This window comes from Eublepharis macularius, chromosome 4, assembly GCF_028583425.1.
Source record: "Eublepharis macularius isolate TG4126 chromosome 4, MPM_Emac_v1.0, whole genome shotgun sequence".
Lineage (NCBI taxonomy): Eukaryota > Metazoa > Chordata > Lepidosauria > Squamata > Eublepharidae > Eublepharis > Eublepharis macularius.
In genome coordinates, this window is record NC_072793.1 from 7,466,186 (window position 1) to 7,483,848 (window position 17,663).

At 46.6% G+C, this 17,663-nt stretch overlaps 1 protein-coding gene across 1 annotated transcript in view; it reads right to left on the bottom strand.

Moving 5' to 3' along the window:
- Positions 1 to 17,663, bottom strand: part of DIP2B (disco interacting protein 2 homolog B) — a 250,778-nt gene that overhangs the window by 64,871 nt on the left and 168,244 nt on the right. Inside the window, exons 6-13 of the mRNA XM_054975565.1 lie at positions 17,148 to 17,297; positions 14,072 to 14,191; positions 9,436 to 9,633; positions 7,707 to 7,798; positions 7,290 to 7,400; positions 4,975 to 5,098; positions 3,681 to 3,790; positions 305 to 407 (exon numbers count right to left, since the gene is read on the bottom strand). Of these exons, the coding sequence (XP_054831540.1) occupies positions 305 to 407; positions 3,681 to 3,790; positions 4,975 to 5,098; positions 7,290 to 7,400; positions 7,707 to 7,798; positions 9,436 to 9,633; positions 14,072 to 14,191; positions 17,148 to 17,297 (1,008 nt within the window). The remainder of the gene's footprint in view (positions 1 to 304; positions 408 to 3,680; positions 3,791 to 4,974; positions 5,099 to 7,289; positions 7,401 to 7,706; positions 7,799 to 9,435; positions 9,634 to 14,071; positions 14,192 to 17,147; positions 17,298 to 17,663) is intronic.

A 17,663-nucleotide genomic window follows, 5' to 3' on the forward strand; every position in this document is an offset into this window, starting at 1 on the left:
CAAGTAGATTTATATGAGAATAGGTAGCGCTTAACATATGACTAGTGGCAACTGGAGCATATGACCTGGATCATCAGCACCACTCTCCATGAGGTTAGGTACGCAAGCACATGGTCACACTGAAGCACTTGATAGTGCAAACCGGCTTGCAGGTGATCATTTAGATTTACAGGACAAAGTCCACAGCACCCAATAAGCACAGAACTTTGCATCAGGGCTGGGACTTCACAGCAGAAAATGATCTGCTAGGACACAACCCCTCCTTCCCCCTGTATAGAAGACATTCGAGAAGCACAGCACTCACCTTCAGAATAATTGCAGGCCTGAGACAGAGCCTGGCAATGCGACAACATGGCTATTCGGGACACTGTGACACCCATCACACTCCCTTCCTTGCTCGTCTTGTACTGAGGAAAAGAATGTATCAAAATCAATCAATGACTTTGCATTGGACCTGCATATCAATTAATTAATTAATATTCAATTTATATTCTGCCCTCCCCACACCAGCAGGCTCAGGACAGATTACAACCAACATACAATTTAAAATTACATTAAACAGTTAATATGGTTTAAAACAATAAAACAGTCAAAATTACATATTTAAAATGCATATACATATACATAGCAGCATAATAATCCAACCGACCACCCTTTACCATCTCCAGATCACCCTAGCAGGGAATATTTAATAGATGGGTGGTGTTACTAGTAGGGAGGGCATGTGCTGTACTCAACTGGCCAGGGGGCACCGCCTAGCATCGCCCTGGCGGAACAGCTCTGTCTTGCAGGCCTGGCGGAAAGATAACAAATCCTGCCGAGCCCTGGTCTCATTGGACAGAGCGTTCCACCAGACTGGGGCCAGGACTGAGATGGCCCTGGCCCTGGTCAATGCCAGGTGGGCCTCCCAGGGGCCAGGGACCTTTAAGAGTGTTTATTGCTAGAACAAAGAGTCCTCTGGGGTCCATATGGGGAGAGGCGGTCCTGCAGATATGCCGGTGCCAGTCCATATAGGCCTTTATAGGTTAATACCAAAACCTTGAACTTGATCGGGTACTCCATCGGTAACCAGTGCAGCTGACGCAATACCGGAGTTAAATGCACATACATTGGTATTCTGGTGATGACATGCGCCACCGCATTCTGCACCAGCTGTAACCGCTGGATCAGGTTCAGGGGAAGCCCTGCATAGAGTGGGTTACAATAGTCTAACCTAGAGGTGACCATTGACTGGACCACTGTAGTTAAGTCATGGAACGAAAGATACATGGCAAGCTGCCTGGTCTGTTGAGGGGGAAAACAGAAGGCCTTGCAACCGCAGTGACCTGGGCCTCCATTGTCAGGGAGGCAACCAGGATCACCTCCAGGCTCCTAATTCTCGGAGCCGGTGTAAGCACCGCCTCATCGATTGTGGGGAGCCGGGGTTCCGAAACCACATTACTGCAACTCAAGTACAGGATCTCCATCTTCGCAGGGTTTAGTTTCAGCCAACTTTGCCTCAACCATCCGCCCACGGCTTCAAAAGCATGCTCCAGGATATCTGGGGCCTATCTAGGCCGTCTATCCATCAACAGATATAGCTGGGTGTTGTCCGCATATTGGTGAAACCCAAGCCCGAAACTTCGCACCAACTAGGCGAGGGAGTGCATATAGATGTTAAATAATAATGGGGAGAGTATCGCCCTTTGTGGCACACCACATATTAGTGGCCTTTGGGATGATAACTTCTCCCCCAGCACCACCCTCTGTCCCTGACTGTGAAGAAAAGAGTGCCGTCCCTTGAATTCCCACATCGGCAAGGCGGTGGGTCAGAAGATTGTAAACGACCATATCAAACTCTGCTGAAAGATCTAATAAAATCAGCAGCACCAATCCACCTCGATACAGATGTCTGCGAAGATCGTCTGTGAGGGCAACCAGCAATGTCTCCACCCCATGTCCCGGGCAAAAACCAGCCTGGAAGGGATCTAGGGCTGTGGTCTCCTTGAGGAAACTCTGCAGTTGTTTCTCTGCCGCCCACTCAATCACCTTGCCCAGAAACGGGAGGTTCGAGACCGGGCGATAACTGAGCGGGTCTGCGGGATCTAATGATGGTTTCTTTAAAAGGGGCCTCACCACAGCCTCCTTTAGTGCCCTGGGAAAAACCCCAGAGCCCAGGGACAAGTTAACAATGGCCTCCAGGGAATCCCGTAATCCGTTGACACTGGCTTTCACTAGGCACAACGGACATGGGTCCAGGGGGCATGTGGTAGGCCTCACTACCCGCAGAATCCTGTCCACCTCTTCCCTGGAAAAGGGCTGAAGTGATCGAGTATCAGCCCCAAAGACGGCCAAGGGGCCTCAAGTTCACAAACTGTATCAACTGTGGCCAGTAAATCACTGCGGAGAGACAAGATTTTATCAGCAAAAAAGCTCGCAAAAGCCTCACAGCTTATAGCCGAATTCAAATTTTGAAGGTCTCCACCTGAAAGGGAGACCAATGAGCATACCACATTTAACAATTTAGCCGGGCATGAGCTAGCTGATGCAATGGAAGGTGGTAAAATTCCTTCTTCACAGCTTTCACTGCCATCTCATGGGATTTCATAAGCAACCTATAAGATGTTCTTGCTTCCTCGTCACAAGATCGCCGCCACACGCACTCAAGTCGTCTCAGTTCCTGTTTCCGTCGCTGCAGCTCCTCCGTGTACCAAGGGGCTCGGCGATTACGGGGGCGATTATTAGGGATTAATTAAGTTAAACTAACATTAACCATACAGAGGCATAAAGATGAAGGCAATGTGTGCACTGAGAGAGGGAGAAAGAGAGAGTGCTAGCAAGCAGCATACTACCCTGCACCATTTCCCATTCTCTCAGAAATATGCAAGGAAACTGGTGTGGGAATGAGACCCCACTCCTAGGATAAAAAGACCCTTTTGCAAGGAGTTCCAGAACAAAGTTCTAAAGTATTCCCCTAACTGGAAGTGCAGAAAGGGATGCCACTCTTAATAAGTGGGAAGATCTGCTTGAATAGACGACGATCACACAAAAAGAGGGAAGAGAGCTTTTCGAGTTAACGTTAGTCCTCCTTACTACCAGCCCAGAGGAAAGAAATCCAATCTCAACAGAATGGTCACAGTGCATAATGTGAGCAAACTATAAGGAAAGAAGCCAGTGTTGCTGGAATTAATGATCTTAAGCAAGGCTAACTGGTAATGGTTGTTGTGGGTTTTCCGGGCTGTATTGCCGTGGTCTTGGCGTTGTAGTTCCTGACGTTTCACCAGCAGCTGTGGCTGGCATCTTCAGAGGTGTAGCACCTCTGAAGTGCTACACCTCTGAAGATGCCAGCCACAGCTGCTGGCGAAACGTCAGGAACTACAACGCCAAGACCATGGCAATACAGCCCGGAAAACCCACAACAACCATCGTTCTCCGGCCGTGAAAGCCTTCGACAATACAGCTAACTGGTAACTTTCTCGGCATTCCAGTGGAAACTATACCATCAGTATTTAACAGGGCAGATCCACAGCTCAGTGAAGATCCTTAAGTGATGCTTACATTATACAATTTAAAGAGGGCACATGAAGAGGATATGCAGTTTTTACTGGCAAAAACCTAAATGTTTGAAACAGCCTGGGGACACTACAATTTCAATAGCCACAGGTTGCAGTGTGTTTTGTTAAATTTCATTCCTTACATACCTCAATGTAAGCTGGTTCAGTCCCTGCATTTGAAATGTTGGGCTGCCAGTCCTTTGGCGATTTGGAGAGGTACTTGGAATCTGTTACCACCCACTTGAGCCTAGGCCAACCTAGAACCAGAGAAAAGTCTTTAAACACAGTGAAGTTAGACTTCTTTATGGATGGGTTCACATCACAGAATCTTTTGACTTCTCTCTGTTGCAGTCCTAGAAATCCAGATTTAGCTTTATTTTTTAAAAAATGCTAGGTTTCTAATCCCCCCCCCCAACCATTGGAAAAGAGATACACCAGCTAACAGCTTAGGCTAAGGCTACTGGGAACCACAAGAGAAAGACACAAAAAGGCTTCACACAAGACATTCTCTTCCTAAACAGAGATGACTTGCCATGTAGAAAAAACAACAATTATCTGATACTCTGTTTCGCTGTAACTGCATAACTGGTGTAAAGATGCCAGATACTAATTTTTACACATAGCTACACAGAGGTTTTGTGCACGGACAGAAGTGGCCCTAGGGTATGTTAAAGCTCAAGGAACATGGGACTGCATTTTTTCAATAGCTGATGCTTGGTTTATAAGCCACTGAGGACCCTACCATTTTTTTAAAAACCATATGGGCTACAGTTCAGTAGAAGAATGTATACTGTGCACGAAAAAGGACCCGGAAAACATTTGGAACAAACAATGTAATTCATACAGCTTGATTATTTTATGTACCTTTAACTATGTATTTCATATCCCCATTCTCCTTTTCTTAAAGTCATGTTTAAATCTTTGCCAGCTATAGACTAAAGAACCAGAAGTACTCTTGAATGTGTATAGTTTTAAGGAGATGACAGTTAATAGGAAAGAAACATGTATATTTATATGAATTTTTTTAACACCCCCCCCCAAAGGCCCCAATTTCAACACCTGGTTATTCCAGTTTAAGGATCTCAGATAACAAAGCCAGAAAAGGTATATGCTTTGGAAAGCCAAGCTCAAGAACTACTTCTGCCAATCTAGAGTGAAGCTCAGCTCTAGGGGCAATTGGAGTCTCCTTACAGCATTTAAATGCTAACTGCTAGTCAGACACTTAACTTCAATAAACTATCTTTGACAACCTTGGTGAATTCTGTCTGCTACTGAACAGCAGTGCAGTGTTCAACAGCAACGCAGTGCTCTCATTCATCGTGCACCTCCCACGCCTACCTCTTTTCCTTCCCTCAGTTTACTGCTCCCATTTCGGAAACGGGAATGTCATTCTGTAAACACATCGCACAGAGTGAAAGCACCATATGAAACAACAACAAACCTTTGAACTGTACGATCTCTCCGTTCTGCGTTTTGGGGAGACCCTTTAAGCAAACCTCTGTGGTGAGGGCCAAAGCAATGCCACAGCTGCCCAGCAGAAATCCAATCTGTTGGCCTCCAGCATCCTACAGGAAGAGAGAAGGTACCTCTATGATTTGCAAATGGGGGTGGGGGGGTGGGGAATGCCAGCTTTACCTTTTCCAGACCCCTAGACATTGGTAAGGCAATTCGATAGTACCATGATGGTTAAATAAAGACACCCATCAATGGTTTGAAGCTCAAACGACTGCAAGCACAACATGAGGCACACTGAAGCAGAAGTTTCAGACAATGGAAAAGCAGCGGGGAAATGAAACTGAGCAGAGAGTGGTGAAAATATGGGAGAAAACAAAGCATGTAGAAGGTGCTGCCAAGTCAGTAATGAAAAAATTCCAAGGATGAAAGTTGTTTAACATGTGGGGCACAACATTCTACAGTTTTCTTATAGCCACAGTCACTGCTAAGTTCCAGATTTATTACAGGCTAGAAACTCATGTGTGAAACTAAGTAAGACTAAGCAACCAGAGCCATCAAGAAGACTAAGTGGAATTTAGGCAGCTCAGCAGAAAAACAGCAGGTAGCCCAGCAGGCCCGTTATGTGAGAAGTGGCATACAGGCAGATATACACTAGTGGGACGGGGGGGGGGCACAGCCACCACCGACGATGGGAATTTGAGATAAAGCTGCACAGGAGACCCTGCAGGTCTGAATACGGATCACAATCAGGCCTACGCTCCCGCCCACCTGTGCTCAGTTCAGTAGATTCGAAGGAAAAAATCAAAAAGACAAAAGTGGAATAGGGGCTGGCAGAGTGCATAAAGCCCACTAGACTAGCACACGCTCATACTACAGACTTGAGTTTTGGCAATCAAAGGATAGGCAAAGACGCGCGCATTTTTTTTTTAAAAAAAAAAGTCAAGCAGCAGAGCACAAAGACATGTACTTTAAAAAGAATTTAAACAGCACATTGATAATGGACCTCCCTCTCCTTTCACAATTGCATCAGCTCTGAGCCACATAAAGGAATTTACTAGGGTGGAAAGGACTGAAATGAGAAGGTGGTTGGAACCTCTTGCTACAGGAGGAAATGTGCTGGGGACGAAAGCATTGGAACGGGTAAGCCGACTAAGTGAGCAGGCAGGCAGCGGGATGGCAGACCTTGCACGTTTTTACAGGAGGGCTGCCACAGCAGTCGTCACGTTGAGGCGCAAATCAAAGAGATGCATTACCAGACTAGCAAACCATCTCATTGCCATCTCTTTTACCATGTTATTTGTCTCCGTATCTCTCAAAAGACACTACAATACCCTAGGATGGCAATGTTACACAAATTATGATGAGGCGACGTATTGTGAATAATACGGCTTATTCTCAGAGGTGCTGAGCACACAAGACAGACGCTGATTCTCAAGCTACTTTTGACAGAAGGATATATTCTCAGAACTAGCATATTCATCTGAAAATCCTTGAAAATAATGTCAAAACTGTAAAACATTTGGAAGAGAAGTGCGTATGCTGAAACTGTTTCTTACCCTATGCTAAATGCCCTCTGAAACAAATGACACAAATAGATATGAGCACAGGGTGGCGATCTGAGTGTTAAACTAGGACTGGGGAGACCTGGGTTCAAATCCCAACCTATCCATGAAACTAAGTGGGTGATCTTGGGTCACTCATACTCTCTCAACTGAACCTCTCTCAAAGGGCTGTTGCAAGGACAAAATGAGTGAGACAAGGTCCAGGTATAGCCACCCTAAGCTCCTTTGAGGAAGCATGGGATAAAAAGTATAGATATATTTTCCTGCAGGCAAATGTAGGAAAACTGTTTCATAGCCTTCAGAGAATTTTAAATCTCTTACATCCTTGAAATAGTAATCTACAAAAATCCCAATCGGCAAGACCATAAAAGGAACTAATCAGTGAATTCCGTTTTTAAAAATGTGGGGTTTTTTGTAGTGTGACCAGACAAGCACGCAGCTCTTGGTAGTTATCAGATGGTGTAAGTACTCAGCCCCTGTGAGAATAAGATCCTGAGTACAGAACAAGGGGGAAAAATGGGAACTTCCACATTCTTGTCTAGACTGTGGAAGAGGCAGATGGACATAACAACTTATTGGCATCTGTCTGCATGCAATAGGCGTGGCAGGTGGGACCTCCAGAGTTCTTTGCACGTGGGGGATGCCCATCAAAATCTAATCACATCCCAGGCTGAATGCCTGACTTGCCTCTCACCCCACATCCTCAGCCCATCACTCTTCTAAGCTGCATCAACATTACCTTTCGGGTTAGAGGTACCTCTATTGGCACTGGGATGACTTCTGCCAGCAAACAGCCATAGAACGCCACCATGAACATGACAGGGTCATTGTTGGGGTAAACAAGGGCTACCTGCAGTTCACAGAAATATTCAGTTAGAGAAGGCAGAAGGAGCAGTGCTAAAACGTGGCCCATTATACACCCAAGCCCAAATCAGGGGTGTCACTCAGCAAAGGACATTTATCAGTTCACTGGGTTATGGCAAGGTGGACGATTCAGAAGCTGCAATTTAAAAAAAAAAATCATGCTTTTAGCATTTATAATAGGACATGGGACACTGACCGATATATACAAGTGCAAAAATGCACCATAATGTTAAACCTTTTCACTGGAAAAAAAGACAGACACGCCAAGTAATAAACTATTAAAGTTTCTTACTCTATCTCCAGGTTTTAATACAGGTTCATTTTTGGTGCCCAATTTATTTAGCAACGTGTAGGCCAGTTTCAGGCTTCTGCTCCACAGCTTGCCTAGAATGCAGAGAAAGGCAATTAAGGTTTCACCACCAGCCAGCCTCAGAGTGATTATCTATCTTCCTCCAATAAGCACTACAAACTAGGATCCATCTTATTAGGGGAGAATGGATATATCTTGTACAGGCACACCAGTTAAACCAGAGTGGCCAAGGTACAAGACCCAGCCATGAATCTTGGCTCTGAAGCCCCCACAACGGAGCCTAGAACAAGGGATGCTACTAGTGTTTCCTCTTCTTCCAGAGTCAAGCAGTAAAACCAAAAGGTCATTGGGCTGGCATTAATTCCCCTTTGCATTAATCCATTAGGACTCACTCCAATAGTCCTAAAACCGAACGTCAGGACTCTCAGGCCTAAATCCATACTAACAGAGGCATCATTTGCCACTGAGGCATATCCCAGCAGGAGCAGAACTTCCCTTTAGAGTTGAACATTTTTTTTTAAGGTTGCAACAATCCACGTTTAGAGAATACATCCAAAAGTTATTTTCCTGGCACAGGACCAGAGCCTATAGTCTATTATTCTATGCAAGCAGAGGGTTCTGTATTGGGATCAGAACACAGCCTTTTTAGAATATTATCTACCTTGGGGAAAATTTCTAGCTCTTATAGCTATAAAGATAACCTTAAAATGTATAGGCAGTATCTGGTGAAATGTCACAGCCAAAGATTGGGGTGGATGGCTGAACAGGATTCCCAGAGATTATGGGGAGAGGAGGGCTTGCGTCACTGTCTCTTCCAAGACTGACTGATTTATTCAAATATATGCAACAGAAAAGCTTTCAGCTTCCTTTGAAAGGCCACTTGAATGTTTAAAAAAGCTTAGCATATATACATCTCTCCGAAAAGGTCCTGTATATATGAATCATCTCCTTTTGTGGGTCCCTGGGGAAATACAACAGGGAAGTGATTGATGTGTGCAACCAATCAACTCAGTTTGGATCTAAAATGGCAACTGTTGCCATTTCCACAGGGGCTAATGCAAAAAGGTTCATTCATAGGAGCAATCCTGTGCCTAGAAAACAATGTCTGTAATGGCGTAGGACTATGATACGATTCCTCCAATTTACTTTGTCACATGTATAATGCAGAGTGTCCATACTGGCTCAGGATGCATACAGATATTTTATTTATTCTCACAATAAGCCAGTGAGAGACATCATTAATATTTTGATTTTGCACATGAAGCAGCAAGGTCAAGACAAGCAGTAACTTGCCAAGGATACTCCATGAGCACCAAGGTGAGATTTGCCATTTGAAACTGGCTCCCTACTGGACCAAATCCAATACACTGCCCAGTGAACCACAAATCTCTCACAGAACAGAAGTACAACTTGCAGACTCAGAATCAAATCATGACAGTTTTTAGCCTGCTGATCTTACTTGTCAGGATCCTCCATTTTCATGCCCCCCCCACCTGCATCACCTGCCCTCCCTTCCAGCTCATCTATCAACATCAACAATCTATGTTACAACAGAACCCGTTCTCAGTGCAGAGCAGAAAAGAACAGAGAACTGGCAAAAGGCTACTCTTCAACACAAATTGCTCATGCACTCAGCCAAGTGAGACAGACATGACTAAAAAAAATCCCACTGTAGTAAAGCAGACACAGTTATGAGGAATATGCAACTCACCATACGTCAGAGTGTAGACTGGCTTCCCGGTGACATCTAGGGCTGTCAAGCAAGGGCATTTGGCCTGTGTGGTCCCCCAGCGCTGCAGAGCAGCTTCCAAGGCAGGAGGCCAATTGCACACGACTCCGATGGGCTCACCCTTCACTGGGGTCATCTGGCGTCCCTCTGGCTTGGGTTGATTTGGGTCTGGCTGTGGAACTGCAGAGAGAGTGTTCCCCAGATCAAAAAAATCCTTTCACAGAAGAAACCAATTCTGCATACTGTATCAAACTGGGCAAAGCAAAGCCTATTCCCTACTAGATCATTGATGCTAAGGATTCTCCTCTCCCCTCCAAGCCAGAAATGTTAGAAAACAGAGTTCCAAAATTAATTTGTAAAAGGTCAAGACAATCTGAACCTATTTGTTGCAAAGAGGAGATGCTTCCCAGTAGGGGATGGGATAATTGTACACTTTAGAAGGCAAAAACTGCAGATGTTAACTAGACTGCATTTGGCGGCAACCTTCCATTACTACTACTGTACAATTATGCAGTGTCAACTGTGGTGCTAGGAAAAATACCAAAGAAGTGACAGTCCATGACCAGAAAGGCTAAATATATTATCGAAGGCTTTCACGGCCGGAGAACGATGGTTGTTGTGGATTTTTCGGGCTGTATAGCCGTGGTCTTGGCATTGTAGTTCCAGACGTTTCGCCAGCAGCTGTAGCTGGCATCTTCAGAGGTGTAGCACCAAAAGACTAAAGTTTCAGCCAGACAGGTAAGACAAATTGAAAAGGGTCAGAATAAAATTTGAGTTTAAAAGCACCAGACAGAGGATGCAGGAAGAGAAAGGTAGCAGAAAAATAACACAGAAGGTAAGGCCACAGTGGTCCTGAAAAGGATGTGTAGATTAAGGGGTTTTTAAGGAAGTGACAGAAGCAGCTTCACAGATAAAAGAGATTGTCAGATATGCCTCCAGCATATCTGCCATGGGTTATGGATTCCTTGCTGCAGTGTGTAGTGGACTCTGAGAACATGCAGAGGGAACCTGTTTTGCTGACTGGTTGCTAGCTGCTTATCTTGCAGGTGTTTTGGTTACCATTTCCTGGCCGGCCTGAGAACGTGGCCTTGAAGTTCTAGCAGAGACAGCACCAACCTCCTAAGAGACTGAGCAGAGCTCATCCTTTCCCTCCTCCCTTCTTCCCTGGCTCAGCGCGCCAAAGTCCTAATGGACTTTCTCACGGGGGGGGGGGGGAGTGGACTTTGTCCTATAGTTAACCTTGCTTTGCTACCTTGAGTCACTTCAGCCAATGATCCTGTCTGACCATCTTGATACTGGTATTCTTCTTTAATAAAGTAACTTTAACTCATACAGCTGAGTGATGCAGTGAAGTGCTTGGGGAAAATACCTGGCAAGACTTGACAGAGATGCTCTTACAGGCATCCAGAGCAGTGAGGCAGAAGTTGGGAATAAATGAATGAAACAAAGACAACTGAGAGCACAATTACCTTTGTAAGCAGAAGGTCCGTTTGTGGTAAAAAGGGGATTTATTTAAACTAGGGTGGGGTGGGGAGAGGAGGACAAGATCCAGATGGCTGAAACAAGAGCCCTATGGAGTCAATAAACCACAATACAGCTGGGCTAGTATTATTATAGATGTTGTCACAATCTGGAAATTTGTAAAGAGGTGCCAGGTGTGCCCAACCGCACAAACACTCTCCTGGGACAGCAATGTTCCAGGCTGTGTATAACCTGAGAAGTACATTTTGCTCTTTGCAATGTTGCTCAGGATGTTGGGTTGCAATGCAGTTTGGTAAGCAAAATATCATACGATGCAGCCAGTTGGCATCTGGGGCCAGTATTGAGTGGGATAATTCAATCTTACATACTTAGGAGCAACAAAACATTTTGGCTTCCCTATGCTCACCTCTAGGCTTGAGCTACAATACGTCCCCCCCCCCGCCCCCATTCAGGTCCAATGTGAGTTCTGTATGGCTAAGGCAAAGTACCACATGTGACTACTGAGTCTGTTGTCATTCTGTCCGGTGTCATGACAGGCAAAAATAACAACAAAGCCACATGATGGAAACACACGTGTAAGCCATCCCTCTCCATCCCTCTTCCAGAAAGACCATCACAATTCAGCATCCATTTCCTCAAAAGCATATTAAAGAGAGCCACATGCTAGATCCAGACTCAGTTTTCTGCTAAAGGATGGGGGCACAGTAATTTCCACCAATTCCCCCTTTGTGCTGCAGAACCTCATGCAATTTGTCTCTCATGCTATTTCTGAGGGTCTCTGGTAGAGATGGGCACGATCCACATTACGAACATAAAAAACACACGAAAACGGTGATCGTGACCCGGTGGATCGTGATCGTCCACGGCCAACGATCCAGCGGTCGGGAGAGGCCTGGATCGCGGCATTCAGGCTCGATTCGGGGATCCAGACACTCAGGCGCCAGCAATCTATTCCCCTGGCAACGGAGCCAGGGGAATGCCTGAGCTGTTTGCCCTCCTTCTGTCGCCCTGGAAACCCGAATGGAAGCCCAGCTTTCCTTGATCAGCAGGGCTTCCTTCCAACCACGGAGCAGCAAAGCAGTCACAAGTTGGCACGCAGGGGAGGGAGGGGGAAGGGGGTGTTCTGTAGCCATGGGCACGCCAATCTCATCCCTGCAAACCCTGATAGGCAGCTCTGACAGCCAAACACAGACCTCCTGTGTTGCTGAATGGGACCCATGCTTATAAATAGCCATGGGCTCCCAGGCTGGGTTTCACGATCCACGATCCATGATCCGGGTTCGGGAACTGGACATGTTCGTTGCTGTTCGGGAATTCGGGATCGTGGTCTGCACTGAACCACGATCCTCTGGTTCTGTAATTTTTTTTTGGTCCGTGCCCATGTCTAGGCTCTGGTCCCCAAGGAGCACATTTCAGGGAGATCAGTGGGCTGTGGTGCAGGGTGGGGAGGCAGGCATGTTCTGTGCCACTGACAAAAGTTCCGTTTGAGTAGAAGATTTTGTCTCTATCCATCCTAGTGAGTGCAGTGAAGATAACAATGATACCCTGTAACAAGCAGCAGCAGTTCTTCTCATCCTTTTGTTTTTCCCCTACCACATCTCTGGACCCAGCAGCAGCAGCACCAGGGTTTTCGGTGCTCATGGCCAGCCAGCGGGCCGGGCGCACGCACGCACCGGCCTGCGTGATGACGTCACAGGGATGCACGCATGCCACTGGCCCAATTGCTGCGGCAGGCAGCTGGGACGGCGCGCGGGTGGCCTCCTAGCTCTCCCGCTCGGTTGCCCTGATCCGCCGCAGATGCCTGCCCACGGCTGCTGCGCCCAGCTGGCAGCGGCAGCGGCACGGGAGGGCTAGGAGGCTGCAGCTCTGTGGCACGCGCTTCCGCACCCCCATGCCTCCTCTGGCGCCCCCTCCAGCACCCTGCGCCCTGAGGCCACCACCTACCTGGCCTCAATGGGTGCGCGGGCCCTGGGAACCAGTCAGTTAAAGAAAAAGCAACCAATCAACCAGAAATAGCTGGGCAGAATGCTTGGGATTTTCTAGGCAAAAGGTCAAGCAACAAGATTATACTTGCTCTGTCCCTATTCGCAGGCCACTGAATTCCTGGGGCAGGGGGGTCAACAGCAGGGGAGAGCCACTGCCTTCATGATCTGCTGCTCACAGGATCCCATGGAGTACTTGACTGTCCACTAGAGATGGGCAGAAAACGAACCACGGAACATAATTCTGTTCGGAACGGCTGGTTAGTTTTTAAAGAAACGCATTCGGAGCAGCCACATTTTTAAGGAACAAACGAACTTTCCTACCGTTCCGTTTTCCTAATTTTAGCAGCAACACACATTCATTCCATCACCCAGGCAATGGTGGGGACTGGGTGGTGTTTTGGGGGGGCTTGAGCCTCTGGTGAGCTAACTCATACCCGCACAGGGCTGTTTGCTCTCTGTGTGGACTTGTGTGGAGCAGTGAAGTCTGCCCTCTTTTCTGCACACTCCTCCAGTGCCCTTCACTTTTATTTTGAGCCCCTTTCCAGCTGGGGACAGTGTCTGAGTGGAATTGGTTTTGGGGGCTGCCTGCTGACTCACAACTGCATGGGTAGCTTTCCTGTCTGCAGGCTCCCCACTTGCATTCTTCTTAAGCTTGCCTTAGCGTGCACACACCCGTATGGCTGTGAGGGAGGGCACAGGGGATGACACCGTGCAGCAGCCAGACCCCCCACCCCAAGTTGGGAGGTGGCCGGCTGCCTCCCAACACCCGTTTGCAAGGAGGGGGCAGCCGCCTACATGACCCACACACCAGGTGTGCGGTTGCCCGTAGGGCCGTGCAGGTGGGTACAGGGGGTGCCGCCAGGCGGCGGCAGAACCCCGAACTCGAACCGGTTTGGGAATAGGGTGTGGTACGGAAGTTTGTGGTTCGTGTTCTGGCAAAATGAGCAAACCTCAAACCAAGCAGTTCGTTTTTTTTCTGTTCCGTGCCCATCTCTACTGTCCACTGTAGGAAACAGGATTCTGCACATGAATAACCTTTAGTATGATCCAGAAAGGGAGTTCTGATGTTATTTCAAATAAGATATTCTAAAATAGATCTGGGCTGCATGCAAACCTCAGTCAGTTTAATGACAGTATACACAATTGGATACCTTCAACAATTTCTTCAAAATCATCCACAAAGAATTCCTTCAGGGGTGGCCGTTTGGGTCGCTTCAGAGTATTGAGCAGCTGCTGAATTTTCGTGGAGACTCTGCTACTTACAGGGACACCTGCAGTGTGGGAAACGAGGTTCAGTTTATCAAAGGGAAACGTCACATACAAGGCAACACGGATTCTAGATGATGGGCCAGATGGACAATGCCTGATGCCCCTAACTATATAAAGCAGGATTCTTGTGATGGAGCACTAATATTGATGTTTGACATCAGAATATTAAACAAGGTGTGTCAGAAGCAGCTATTCCTAATGAAACTCCATTTCCCCTCCTGCCCAAAGTCATTTTCAACACGGCACAATACAAGCTTTGAAAACGTATAAACTCACACCTGTACAATCTGTGACTGCAGCAAATGAAACCTACTAGCCTGATGTGGCAGCCCACCAAAACCTATTTTAAACTTCCCATTTTGACTGCTTGCCTAGAGCTTCAGAAACAGGGTATTGTCAAGCACCTTACTGGCCTGAAATATTTGGCTGATGGGCTCAGTGTGGCTTGGTGTGTCACAATCTGTGCACACTGGCCAAGTAATCTTGTTAGCACTATCACGGGATCTGACCACCAGAAGATGCTACGAGAACTCCAAGCCTTGGCATCAATTCCTCCCTGAAGCCTGGCAGTTTACAGCCAAGGTTAGCTGCAAAATCTCACAGGCATTGCAGTTGGGGGCTTTCCTGTCTGTATATGGCAGAACTTCAGCCCAGCAGGTATTTTACAAGTGACAAGTTCTAAACTTAGCACACTTTTCAATCATGGCTTTTTAAAGTTCTAAAAACAGCATTCCTTGCAAGTAAAAGAGAACATCTCCCTTGGGGATGTTGGTAGCTCACTAAATAAATAACGACAAATGATTTTTCCTTTTGCTCAGGATACCAAGCATTGGCTTTCAAAGTGAAAAGATAACATAGTTCAGGCAAGGAGTCTGTTCAACTTCCTCTCCATCAAAAGCCCCTGTGAATTCTGCTTCAACACATACTAAATTCTGCAACAAGGAGATCCAAATGCATGGAGCATATCTAAATTCTCTCCCTAGATGCAAATCACTTCTTTTCTGCATAAGTTTGGATGTAAAACATGACTTACATACCTGCAGATTTCATAAATTTTAAAAACAATAATCATGGGAAGGCGAGTGAATTGGTGCAAGTGACGAGTACAGATCCTGTGGGATAAAGCAAGAGGAGCTGGACTAGGGTAGAAGCAGGTGCTATTTTGATTTCCAGTTCCAGCACCTGAGATTGTAAAAGTAAAAGTATTTGCTACAGAAATATTATGGAACCTGAATACTCTGGGTGGCTGTCCAATATGGAAATAGACACCAGTGCTGTTGCCCAAGATGTGTGTGTGTTATGTTCCATCAAGTTGCCTCTAAACTATGGTGACCGTATGAATGAAAGACCTCCAAAACGTTCTGCTCAGATCCTGCAAACGGGAGGCCATGGCTTCCTTTACTGAGTCTTCCTCTTTTCCCACTGCCTTCCAGTTTCCCCAACATTGCTGACTTTTCCAAAAAGTTGCCCAGGATACATGAGCATGACATCCGGTGCCTCCAGAAGAGCAACACCTCATGGGACGCATTCCATGCCCCCCATTTTAAAAAACAGTATTTTATTAAAATACAGTTCCTTCACGACTCCTGCAGATTTTCTTCTTCTGATTTGGTTCTACCCTTGACATTCACTTGAGAAGCCAATGTTTGGTACTGACCAACACAATAGGCTTTTATTCAGTTACTATGAAGTCCCTTCTGTGATTCTGCAGCCACTAGTCTGCAAATCCACTCTCAAGCTGTGCCTGCTTAAATACCATGCTCAAGAAACTTGGTTTGCTTGGGACCACACACTCACTCACTTCAGAGGGGCTATCGCTGGCTTTTTGGATTGGGTGGACCACTGGGGTCTACCACGTTTTTCACAGGGAAAGCATGCAGAAGCAGCACAACGTCTGCTGCAGGAAAGAAGCGTCTGGAAAAAGCAGGCAACATTTCTACTAATTCACAGGCCTGGCTGGTTTAACAGCAAGGGCTGGAGACAGGATAGAGCTGCGTGGAAGAGGAGGCCCCTCCTACTTACACGCCAGGAAGCAGAATCCTGCTTGGCTAGCTGAGACAGGATGGCTGCCGTGGAAAGGGAGTCGCCGAGTGTTCCAGAGTGGGGCTCAGCCCCTTTTTTTAGCTATTGAGGACAGGCTTACATGTTCTTCGCCCTAGACGCTTATTCATACACTAATATTCTTCCCCACATGAAGACTCATATAAGGGATTAATGTTCCAGACATGAGTCTTTTCCCTTCCTGAAGCTAAAGTCCATGTGGGAAAGGTACAACAATGCTACAATGTATGGGGCAGAAACACAAGCATATTTTGTTACAAAAGAAGACTGTGTTTGGATGACACTGTGCACTCTGGCATCCAAACACATGTAACTGCATCAAGAGACGTGCAATTTTCAGACATACTGGGCAGAACACATTCCTTCCCCCGAACATGGGGGAAATGGCACAAGTGAGACAGTTGTGAGCCTTGTCCCAACAAGGCTCAATTCTTTCCTGCCCGACCCACAGGCGCAAAAAGAAAAATGCACAGCTGGGCATGGAGTCATTGCCAATGGGTAGAAAGGGCTGCTCCAAAGCTCAGCCAAAGACTGACAGCTCCAGTTCTGGAAGGGTATGTTTTCTCCCCATAATTGTGGTGGCTCTTTGCCTCTTGAGCATGAATTATATTTCCTCAAGCAACCAATCACTTAGGCATTAGTCGTAAGGATTTCAAGCATCAAGGAAAATACAATTGGGAGCCAGTGTCGGTCTCCAGTCCCGCTCCCCCACACAATGGTCACAAGAAAGCACAAAAGAGGGCATTTTTGTGAGATGGTTGCCCACTAGCAGTGACAGGGCAGGGGGATGTTCAAGACGGCACAAGCATTGCAGCTCAACGTCGCTGTGCTTTTATAAACCACTTCTACTGCAGGCCTATCAGGCTCCTCTCCCAAGGTGTGGATGGGTGGATGTACCATCAGCTGTGTCCATGAGGCTGGACCGGTTAGAGGCTTTGTGCATGCCCTTCACTATTCCCGACGGAGGCAGGTCAACAGCAGATGGGCGTACAGAGGAAGCTGGTGTGGAGGTAGTTGCTGTAACATCTGGGGGAACGGAGAAACTTTCTGGAAAGAGGATGAAGAAAAAAACATTGCGATTCAGATTACTTCCTGCTACCAAATGGCTTGAGATGCAGCATTACAATGACCTCTCTGCTTTTTCTTCAGATATTTTGGCACAGAAACCACTAACCCAGGGGAAAGAGGGCACTGCACACCGTGGGACTGATTCACGCTCTGCAGTTGCGTTAGAAGCTAAGTGCTACTCTAATAATGGATTGCACCACTCGTCTCTGAAGATTAGGTAAACTTAATCTTTTTTAAAGGATGTTCACCGCAAAGTCCAAGGAAAGAAAACTGTAGTGTTTCTCCCCATGGCCATATCAAGACATAATTTCCTCCCTGCCCCCATTCTGCTTCAGTAAGAACCGT